Consider the following 12010-nt stretch of genomic DNA (forward strand, 5'->3'; position numbering starts at 1 on the left):
AACCCAATGCTCCATTGGCTTTTCAAAAATGTATGGGAAATTGATCAAGAACTATTCCAAGTTGGCTGTGTCTATAACAAGTTCCCTTGAGAAGAATAGTAAAGTATTCTGCTGTACCACTCATGTAAACCAGGCGTGTATTTGCTGGAGAAAGACTTTTGCAACAACCAGACAATGAGCTTCCTTGTGTTAACGCAGATGCCTTCAACAGGTCATGCAGCGCTGTTCTACTACAATTCATGAATGAGGATGGATGAGAACATTCGCATAGCTTTCCTATCATATTAATTGACCCACTTTGTATGCAATTATGTTGTGATCGACAAATAAGTGTTGCTGATAAAGCAGATATTCCCTGTACACAGACATAATCGACTGGGAGTCTGAAATATTGTAACCATTCTTGCTGACCATTGTAATAAAAACAAATCCTGGAACAAGATGAAAGTCAAAACAGCCGACATGTTCAAAGGACTTCTGGTCATCATTTGACTTCTAGGTAATGTATATTCCAGGATCCCAAAAGAATAGAGCAAATGCTCTTTCATCAACATATACTGAACAAGACAATGGCTAATACATAAGGAAGTTATCCTTCCCCAAACAGTTTTTCTGTTGCAGTTCATCGATTTCTGCTTATAATGCAAAGGGGTACGGACCATGCTCTGGGTGGACCTATCAATGACATATTGTAACGTTTCTTCCTCAATGATGGCTTATTGTTTAATTTTAAGCAACTTTATGTCCTTGAACTCTTGGGGCCTGACCTTTTATCATACATCACTTTTCTTTTCTGTCAGTCATAATGGGAGCAAGAATACTAAGGAGCTACGTGAACAATTGTGGCCTTCCGTAAGCCAAGAATTGATTCTTATGTACCACTTTTGTCCTAGTCAAATCTAGCAGAAGGCCTACGCATGACTTCAACTTCCTTTTGAGATATCCCATTGTCCAGGGAGTACATTGCAGCAGGTTTTGTAGGTACATTAGCACATTCAGAGGTATGCACAGTGATGCACTTGGTTACCATTGACCCATCACAATGGCAGATTATTTGCCATTACAAAAATTACCAAAGGCAAAGGACATTTTCTTTGTCTTTCTTATGAAATTCTTTTTGTTTTTCATTGACTTTAAACATGTTTCATGTCTGGCCAGGGCTTGCAGTACTTGCCCCATTTCTGAACTGCACTTTGTCATAAACTGGGCATCCACAGAGCCCTTTCATCCAGTGTTCCTCCTCATGCCTATGGATGGCACACAAGATTAAATCAGCCACTGAAAGACTATTTACGTTGCTTTACCAGTGCTTCGCATTCTTCATGGAAATCGCTGCTGATCAGTTCCAGAACTGATATGATCTGATATGGCATTTATGACGCGTCTATACACAAGTGTTTCAAGGCGCAAAACACTGCCTATTACAATGCCATACACTCTACCATAGGTTATAGTCCATACTTTTGCACACATGCATTTCATCCCAGGTTTCTTACTGAAATGTCATGCAAAAAGTCCAGCATTGTTAGAAAATCTCACAATTGTGGCATGAGGCCATGCCAGGGCCAAACAACATCTACTAGAGTTCCGAGACTGCAACAAAGAAGCATTAGATAAGCACCACTTACTGCCCCTTGGTTTTATGGAAAACCAAACTAGGTATTAAGCACTTTGGCCCTTTGCTTGACGGTTGCTTTATATATCCAGTGTTGGCCTGCATTCAGCTTCCCGTTTTCCATTCTTACCTTTTGAAATCTGTCAAACCCAGGCATTTCCTCATCCATCTCTGCCTCCTCCTCCTCCTGCGCTTTCTATGCTCATGGATGTCCTGGAAGAGGATGAGCTGATGGCGTTTTGCAAATCTAGAGTCTTAAGGCATCAGCTGCAATATCTCATCCCCTGGAAGCGTTATACCCATTTTGACTGGCCCTGGGAACCCACTATATACTTATGCCCTACAGCTTTGGTCCATGCCTCTTATCAACTTCACCCTTCTAAACCTGGTCCTCTGGGGTAGAGTGTGCTGCCATGGGCTGTGTCAACCTGTAGTCTCCAGGGCATGAGTTTCTTTGTCCAAGAGGCCTAACAACACGCACTGTTGCATTCATGCCCCTGTCGCTGGCACAGTGGCTCTACCTCAACTGCTGTGGTGTACCTCATGGGGCCTCTGTGGTGCTCACAATCAGTCCCAAGATCCAATAGCTGTTGCCTGTGTTTAGCACGTCTCTGATCTTCATAATTTATTAATCGGTTTATATCATGCTTCATGCAAATCAAGATGCTTCAGAACACTCAATACTCCCACTCTACATTATCGATTGTAACTCCAATGTTCTTGCCGTTTGCAGTCAAACATGTATATAAGCAACGTTATTACAATTTTAAACAAATGGATACGCTTGGATGGGTTCTAAAATCAGAGAAAAGTGCTTTATGTATGAATGAACCTAGAACCGTCAGTGATTTCCTAACAGGATAGGCTTGAATTTGTGCGAATAACCCACCGTACCTAATGCTACCTCCTCCACTCTCTTTTGAATTCAAATTAATTAGTACCCACTGCCATTTTAGTGACCTATTTTTGATGAAACTTACCAAGTCTCGGTGAAGGAACTGATTTGACTCGAGGTAGGCCATGGCTGCGCATATGTCCCTGCACATCTCCAGTAGTTCATTGGCAGAGAACCGCCGGCGGCTCTCTTGCAGGTAGTTAAGAAGGCATCCGTTGGACATGTATTCAGTTATAATGAAGATCGGCCTCTCTTTCGTACACACACCATAGAGCTGGACCAGATTCTCATGAGACAGGTTCCTGGAGAGGTTGTTTTAAGGGGACGACAAGAACATATGAGATGAGAACCTGCATGGCTGACAAGCCAACACAGATTTTTTGCTTTTTTTGTGCTAGAGGAAGATTTATTCCACTGGTGAATCACGCTCTACAACACATTTGTCCTGCACAAGTTGCGCTCAAATAGACATAGAACCAAAGAAGTACAAAATCGTAAGCCAGTACTGTGCGAACATAGAACTGTGCAGAGGATATTTGAGAATTTGACAATTGATGATGCCTAAGACATTGTTCCCTGCAATAAACACAGGGGGCTCTGATCTACTAGCAGGCAATCATCACATCCTCCTAACCTACGTAGATGACCTTTTATGACTCATGCAATGAACATTTGGGCACTGGATGTGCATGACGTATTGAGCCATTGTTGTTGTAGTGGGTCACTTGCAATAGATGGAAAGGAAAGACAGTGGAGCTCGTTATCATAAATGGAAGGAGTAAAAGCCTTACTAATGCTAATGCTTTTACGCCTTCCATTGATGCCATGCGATGGAACAAATAATCCAGCATTTGCACCTGCATGCATTTTCATGTGGTGGAAAATGCTGGGGATCCCTATGGAGTCTGCTGGGTTTTTGCACCAGAAAAAAGCAGGTGGATTCCGTAGGGAGATATTGGAATGACCACCTGCCATGCATATATGGCAGGCATTGTTTACTTAATTTGCATGGCAAAGGTGGCATGTATTACTTGTTGATTTGCTTGTTCCCCGTGTAAAGCGCTTTAGATTAAAGCGCTATATAAATCTAAATAAATACAAAATACAAATACATGCTTGTACGCCGCCTTTTGCCCTATAATTTTGCACTCCGGCATGCAAATGACCAGCATTCAGTGACAGGGACCTGTGCATGCCAAAGTGCAAGCATACAGGTCTCCGCCGCCAAATGAGGCTATGTTGAAAGTGTTGGACTTAACACCCCGACTAGTAATAAACTTCCTTTATATTTAAGTAGCATGGCGTTTTTCTTTCCAGACACGTGCAAAGACCTCAGAATTACTCACCCTATTACACGGAATGAAAGTTCTTGGACTCAGGAGGGCAATAATACACACTTAGACCACTAGTTAGAATATTGTTGGCTCTTTACAGGCCCTTTATTCATACTCCATAAACATGCATAAAACAATAGAGTAAATGCAACTTGTTACACATAGATATATAGACATAGACTTAGAACAAATACTTCACCGTTAGTGCAGCTGTAGAGAACACCTTCATCTCGACCACAACAACACCACCAAGTCCCGAGGCAGGGAGATCACATCAACTAATGGGGTCTGGAGTGGAGCGTCCTCTGTCTGAGCGAGACTTTTCCTTCTCAGGATTCCAACTACCTTGGCGGATTCTACTTCTCTTCTTATGGGGTCAAAGTCCCGCCCTCTATAGGTTACCGACAGCCCCCAGCCAGAGTGACAGACAGCAAGCATTGGAGGTGCTCTTAGAGTGGAAAAATCCAGACAGTGGAAAAAATAAAGCTCTCGTTCCCAGGTGTCCTTATCAGTGCACCTGCACATCTCTGCCTCCCTTCTCAGCTCGACCTTGAACGAGCAGTGCAAAACTATCCTACGCAGTGAGCTCATCTACTTGACACTAAAATATCACAAACGCTGCAAAATATATGTCTGCCTTCTAACTGGGCTCGTGGGAAAACACAGACTTCCATTGCGGTTGGGAAGTGAATGTCCAAAATGGCTGCGCACCGGCACCATGTTTTAGCTAATTTAGCTACCATATCCCAATGAAACAAATGACGGTTTCATAACCCGACAACACATACAACAACAAATAAGCAAAATCAAAATAATCATTTTATTTATTTTTCAAGCGCTCACACAGCCTGTGGGCATCAAGGCGCTGTTACATGAATTGTTTTCTTTTTAGTTGCGTAGTTGTTTGTCTTAGTTGCATATTTATAATGCGCTTAAATACCCAGTGGTTTCTAAGCGCGGACCGGGGGATTGAACCTGTCTTGCTTTGTGCCGTCTTGCTTCCCAAGGCGAGCACGTTGCCGCTGAGCTATCCTCCCGGGAGTGCATAAAAATGCAAACAAAAACATAATGCATTACATCAGGAATCCAGGAAATGATTTGATTCCACCAGCTCCCGTTTTGATCTTGAGTAATTTGGGAAATTAGGTCATTCAAATTACTAATATGTCTCTCAATAGAATGGGAATGGTAACCTAAATCAAAACAGCACATCCCTTCCACAGCACTGCAATTCAAATTATGTTTCACAATCAAATAATCAACAGCAGCTCTGTTTTGCAAAATAGCCTTCCTAAAATTTCTGCTGTCCAAAAGCAATTCTGTTAAAGCTTGAGAGGTCTCATTAAGACCTTTAACCACTAAGCATGCTCATATGATTAAAGATTTATAACCACCAGCAGCCAAGCCCCATACACCCACCACAGAAAATGCAAGCGCTAAAACTTCAGGTTCAGATAACAAATTCACATTGGAATCACAGTCTGGTGACAGGTCAACATCACCAACATAATAACATTTAGCTCGATGAATCGCAAGCTGTAAAGGAAACATCATCAGACTGAGCCGCGTTAAAGCACAAGGTCCACCAGAAATGTTTGCAGGAATGTAGGTGTAAGTAACATTCCCAATGGAAAATAGCCAACCTGCCAGAGGTTTCACATGTCAAAGATGGCTGACAGCAATTACAGTAAAATTACACATCATCTTATTCGAAACATCAGTACATGCGACATCAGATCGCGCACATAAGCGCTTTTCAAAGTCAGTTCTACTCCTCCCATTAGTCAAATACAATTGCTGGCATTTGCCAACGCACCGAGGCTCACAAGTCATCATATAGCAGACATCAGCTGGAGCAACGACAGTTCTCCATTTGCGATCCATTTCATGACAGAATTTACAGTACTCGTAAACAGAAAAAGAACTCCTCACATCCGAGTCCTCAACCAAGGAATCATCATGCAGTACTCCAAAAACATGCCTTAGCACAGATGCCAGTGTTGGCACGGCCACAAGACATGTGGAAATCAAATTCAAAGCATCATGAACGTCAGTCATGCAAAATGTTCAGCACTCGATGGGCAAGAAAAGCCCACATGTTCTCAGACTGCTAGACAATAGAAGAAGAATCTTGTCGCAGAAAAAAAACAGTCGTCGCAGAGGAAGGCAAAGCATCATGCCTATGTCCACGACGTCTCCTCTAAAAATGTTGGTATCCTACTTCCGCACTGGTCTTAGGCAACTTTGTCACATCAAAGCCGTTAGTCATCATCCAGTTCGCCGTAGTCGGTTGCACCATGGAGACACCTGCCACTGTTCTTTGCAAGTCCCCGGACCCTCCTGAATGGACTCCACACAAACCCGCAATCGCACCAACCGCACACAGGGTCTGAAGAAAGTTTTTGCAGAAAAAACAAGATATCGGCGTTGTACATTATTCACGTAGGTAACCTTTGTCAGTGGGAATGTGACGCCATTTTATTTTCCCTGGTTCCATGACTAGTACTAGGTTTCTTGACCCAAACCTTTGCCCCCTGTACCATTTTGCGTGATGAGCCAATACCTCTGTCCCCACATGTAGTTATCACAGTCGGTGGCGCTCCTTTTTTCACCATTGACATCTTCACATGTACAATAATTAAATGAGCCACTCTGTCACCTTTGTGAATCAGCAACATTTTGTCTCCACTATGGATCAAAATTACCTTAATCTCACCTTGGTAGTCGGCATCTACAATACCTCCCAATACCTGGATCCCTTTCAACACTAATCAAGATCTAGGGGTAATCAATCCCACATGCCCCGATGGAATTTGTACTCCAATTCCAGTGTTAACAACACTAATCCCTCTTCATTAGCATGCAAATCTACCACGGCTGATTCTGTTGTTGCTCGATAAGGAGCTAAAGCCCCAGGCAGTATCTCCCAATAGAGCAAAGTTTCTGCTGCAATGTTTGGTTTCATTTGGATTGTTGGCGATAACATACGCATCAATGGTGTTGATTGGCAATCGGTCAGTTATTCCAAACTTGGACCACATCAGAAATGCGTTCATGCCACCCTTTCAAATTGCCCCCTCCAGTTTTTCCGCAACTGTTCTTTCAAAAATCCATTGATTCTCTCAATCACCCTCGATGCCTTGGGATGATAAGGGACGTGAAATATCCACTCAACACCTTTTTCTTGACAATATTTCGGAATCAATTTACCTTTAAAATGCGAGCTGTTGTTGCTTTCAATCTTTAAAGGTACACCATAGTACACTGCCACTTGATCTAACAATTTAATGGTGTTCCTAACAATTTAATGGTGTTCAGTTGCGTAGCTCTTTTGGATGGTAACACCATAAAGTAATCTGAATATGCGTCCACAATATTACACGCATACTGACATCCTTTGCTAATTGGCATTGGACGAATGTAATCGATCTGCCAAATTTGTCCTGGCAATTTACCTCACTTCAATGTGCCTTGAACTACACAGGGGGATAGATCTATGTTTTTGATGCTGACACATTGGACACTGCAAAATCACAGTTTTCACTATCTCTAAAGGAACACTAATTCCTCGATCTTCTGTCCACCTGATAGTAGCTTTTTCTCCAAGATGCCCACTCTTTTGGTTGGCTCACCTTTCAAGCCCTTGCAGATCATCTTCCTCATCTCTCGCATTCACAGATGAAATCTTGGCATCTTCATCTGCAACAGAATTGAACCAATGTTAGAATGAATCTGTCGCACAATGCACGTCTTCGTGATACACGGTCACTTTACTGTGCACTAACATTTCTGCAATATCTTGCCACAGTTCTTTCCCCCATTATTCTTTTGCATGAATCTTCCACCCATTTTTCTGCCATGTCGCCAGCCAAACAGCTAGTCCATTGGCCACAGACCCTCAGTCTGTGTACACGACAGTGACCATGTGTTTTTTGCTTTAATGCCTGACAAACTGCATACAGTTCAGCGAACTGACTGCTCTTTCCCTTTCCTGATGTTGTCAGAATTCTCTTTGTTTTGGGATTATATGACACTGCTTTCCAGTATCGTTCAGTCCCTGTATATCTAGTTGAACCATCAGGGAACCAAGCATTTTCAGTTTGTTCACTCGTCAATTCCCCATATGGTACTCGCCATTTCATGGGAGACTTACAGATCTCTGTCACTTCCTGTGATACCTAATCTACGGGCGGTACTCCAGTCACTTGCTCGTGCAATTTCGCGATTCCACCCTTCCCTGATTTGGCACGATCTTGATTGCTCCTTTTCCATTTGATAATGCTGGCCTCTTGAGCATGTCCTATTCGATATGTCTTAAGAGAGCTCAGTACCCATTGCATGATTGGAATTTCTCGTCGGATCAATACATCAAGACCCACTATCATTTGCTCAGTATCCACAAGAGCCCAATAGCAAAGCCAATAACTGCTTTTCAAATGGAGTGTATCTGTCACCAGCTTCAGGTAACGTACGACTCCAGAATCCTAAAGGCACACGTTTCCTGTCCTGTTGTTGCCACAAACTCCAATTGGCCTAATTCTCATGTACATACACATTTAATTCAACTTCCCCTGCCCTCAACGGCCACAAGTCAAGCACTCTTCGTATGGTATCTTTTGCTAGCTGAAATGCTTTCTCTTGCTCATCACCCCATTCAAAGTCAAATTTCTTTCATGTCACTTTGTAGAAGGGGGCCAAAATCGGTCCCAAATGCGGTATATGATGTTTCCAAAACCCAAACAACCTTATAAACTGCTGAGCTTGTTTCTTAGTCACGGGTGTAGGAAACTCAAGAAACCTTTATTTAGCTTTCAGAATCATCTCACGAAGCCCATTATGCCACTGAAATCCTAGAAAGATCACAGTCTCTGCTGGACCCTGAATTTTAGTCTCATTAATTTCCGATCCTTCCTTTCTCAGTCATTCAATGATTACCTCTAGGTGCGTCCGCACACTTTGCTCATCTTTTCCTTGTATAGAAATGTCATCAATATAGTGTGAAATCTGTACATCAGGTTTGCACGGAATCTTGTCTAAATGCTCTGTCACCAGCTGGTGACAAATAGTCGGACTGTGCGCGTATCCCATAGGCAAACATTGAAACATATTCTTCTGTCCGTTCCCCGAAAATGCAAACTGCTCTTGACACTCTTCTGCAATTGGCACAGTGAAAAATGCATTCGCCAAATCTATCACTGCATACCAAGTCCCATCAAACTTTTGTACGTTCTCGATTACAGTAACAGCATCTGGGACTGCAGGTATTAACGGAGGAGTGTACTTATTCAACTCGTGATAATCCACAGTCATTCTGTAACTTCCATCTGTTTTTTTAACCAGCCAGACCAGATTGTTCCAAGCCGTAGTTTCAGGACGTACCATGCCCACTTCAAAATATCGCTTGATAGTATCTGAGATATCCTTATGCCCCCCAGGAATGCAATATTGTTTCATTGACACACCTTTCATGACCAAAGGAACCTGCAATGCGGGCATCTTCAATGTTCCCACAATGCCGGGTGTACACGTCAATGTACTCACCTCAAACTGATAAATCTTACCTCCTAGTCCTAAAGTCAATCCTTGCAAGATATCAAAGCCAATAGTATATTCAGTTATAGGAATAATTAACACTTGATATTTTTGTATTTTCAAATTACCAATTTTCATGTCAACTTTCGTTTGAATAGCGGGTGTCTCCCTCCCAGTCCAGTAATGGTAAAATGCCTGCCAGTAAATCTCGAAGAATTACCATGAATCAATGAGAACTCCATCCTGGTATCTATCAAAGCTCGAACCTCTTGCTTATTCCCTGATTGCCAAAAAAGTTTCACATTCACATGAGGCCGTTTGTCTACCCTAATCCGGGCAGACGCTTCCAGAGTTTGAGCACAATCCTATTCGTATTTTCAATGCGTGTATTTGGACTCTGTCTCCATAATCGCACTCACCACTTTTTGCAAATCAGCATAAGTTGGCTGATATGGTGAAGACGTTCCCATGGATCCCTCATCCATCTCCTCTTTAGGTGGTGCAGAAGGAGAAGTATCCCCAACAGACTTGTTTACATCCTGCCTTTTGACTTGTTTGTACCGCTCTTTCCCTTCAAGCCCTCACTTGTTATACAGCTGGTACATTTCACGAGTTTCAATTCCATCAATGTCTTCCTGCAGTACTCCATCTTTTAGTAGCACCAGGAACGTGTCCTTTCGCGGCACACAAGAATCCCTACTGTCGGACCTCTTTCCCGGGGTCTGTTTGTCACTACGCCTCAATCTCTCTTTCTCTCTGGGTTTTTCTTCAATTTTGTTCCATTCCCCCAAATCTGCTAACTGTCGGATTGGATCTTCCACTTCATCTGTTAATTTACCTTTCATCCACACCAGCAAGGTCATGATTACATTTTTATAAGCCGACGGAGCAGTTCGAATGATTGTATTTTGGGCTGAAACCGATAATACCACCACCCCCATATGTTCTGGATCATCAATATCAATGGCTTCCTTCATATCATGCTCCCTAAGTCTTTGGATTGCCTCTCTCAACGTATACCACCTCTTTTCCTCATTGGGCCAGTCTGACGTAATTGGATATTTGCGGTTACACCCTTGAGCAGCTAACTGTAACAAAGAAAGTGTAGTATCTCTCCCCTGGGCACAAGGAGGCGGCCCTGCATGCAATACCTCCTGAATATTGGTTTCATGGGACAATGGCAGGAATCGTGGGGAATCTACAAGAAGGCCTGCAGCACCTCCATCAAATAACCTGACCATCCACGATAACAGAGACTCACGAGCCCTCTGTTTCAATCGGTGGATAATTTCCCCAACCTTTTGCTTAGAATAATCCTCCAACTTTGTTAATTCTACTAGACCTACCACCGGATTTTGCAGATGTGGTCCGGCTCTTCTATGTGTAACCGGTTTAGCGGTCATCGCCTTTCTGTCAGGCTCTAGGTTAGACAGTGTTTCCCTGTCTGAACCACTCTCCAAACTAGTGCTGTCAAATACGTCCCCATCCCACTGGTCAGGATCCCAATCGACCCCTGCGGAGGCAATCACTGTAGCCACCTTGTGGGTATTCTCTCTCCCTCTTCTCTTTCAATATTTATATCGAGCAACTCTTACAGCAGCTAGCTCAGCCAACTCCTGATATTTATCTGCCTTATCATGATACAATTTCATCTGAAGTTGCTGCATTAGCGCAATCTGTTTCTCAGCAGCCAACTTCTTTTCTAACCTAAAAACATTTGCCTGCAATTCCACATTCTGCTGATGCATCTTTCTAAATGAATACAACAAAATCCAACCTCTTCTGTCCAAAGGTGAGCACTCCTTTCCCTTTTCTACAAGTACCTGTTGCAAGCAAGCAGCCACCTCGGCCGGACTCGCCTCTCCTATGCTCGTATCACATGGCTCGTTCAAACCTGCGCCACATGCTCAAGTCTGTGCGAGTTTGTCATATGGACTCTTTATCCACCCTCGGATCATTACTTCAGGACAATCTCCGCCTGCGGAGCTTCCCCTTTTCCTAAACAAGGAACTCATTGTTTCAATTGATTTTTCAAGTGCCCTATCAAAACCTCAAAAACAATCACACAGCTCACAAAAACAAAACTCAAGAAATTGCATTTCTGTGTCCAAGCTTCAGATTCGTTTGAGTTCTTGTTATTAATTACGTCACAAGAACCCTGCTTACAGCGCCACTATGTTTTGCTTTCCAGACACATGTAAAAACCTCAGAATTACTCACCCTATTACACAGAATGAAAGTTCTTGAACTCAGGAAGGCAATGATACACACTTAGACCATTAGTTAGAATATAGTTGGCTCTTTACAGGCCCTTTATTCATACTCCATAAACATACATCAAACAATAGAGTAAATGCAACGTGTTACACAGATATATAGATAGACATAGACTTAGAAAAAATACTTCACCGTTAGTGCAGCTGTAGAGAACACCTTCATCTCGACCACGGCAATACCACCAAGTCCCAAGGCAGGTAGGCAGAAAGATCACATCAACTAACGGGGTCTGGAGCGGAGCATCCTCCCTCTCAGCAAGACTTCTCCTTCCTGGAATTCCAACTACCTTGGCAGAATCTACCTCTCTTCTTATGGGGTCAAAGTCCCCGCCCTCCCTAGGTTATCGACTGCCCCTGG

At 43.0% G+C, this 12010-nt stretch overlaps 1 protein-coding gene across 5 annotated transcripts in view; it reads right to left on the reverse strand.

Moving 5' to 3' along the window:
* Positions 1-12010, reverse strand: part of BTK (Bruton tyrosine kinase) — an 805015-nt gene that overhangs the window by 152826 nt on the left and 640179 nt on the right. For all 5 annotated transcript variants that reach the window (XM_069613032.1, XM_069613031.1, XM_069613033.1 and 2 more), the window contains one exon: positions 2596-2812. In XM_069613032.1, the coding sequence (XP_069469133.1) occupies positions 2596-2812 (217 nt within the window). The remainder of the gene's footprint in view (positions 1-2595; positions 2813-12010) is intronic.

The sequence above is a fragment of the Ambystoma mexicanum genome, chromosome 5p (assembly GCF_040938575.1).
Source record: "Ambystoma mexicanum isolate Mex_15411 chromosome 5p, UKY_AmexF1_1, whole genome shotgun sequence".
Classification (NCBI taxonomy): domain Eukaryota; kingdom Metazoa; phylum Chordata; class Amphibia; order Caudata; family Ambystomatidae; genus Ambystoma; species Ambystoma mexicanum.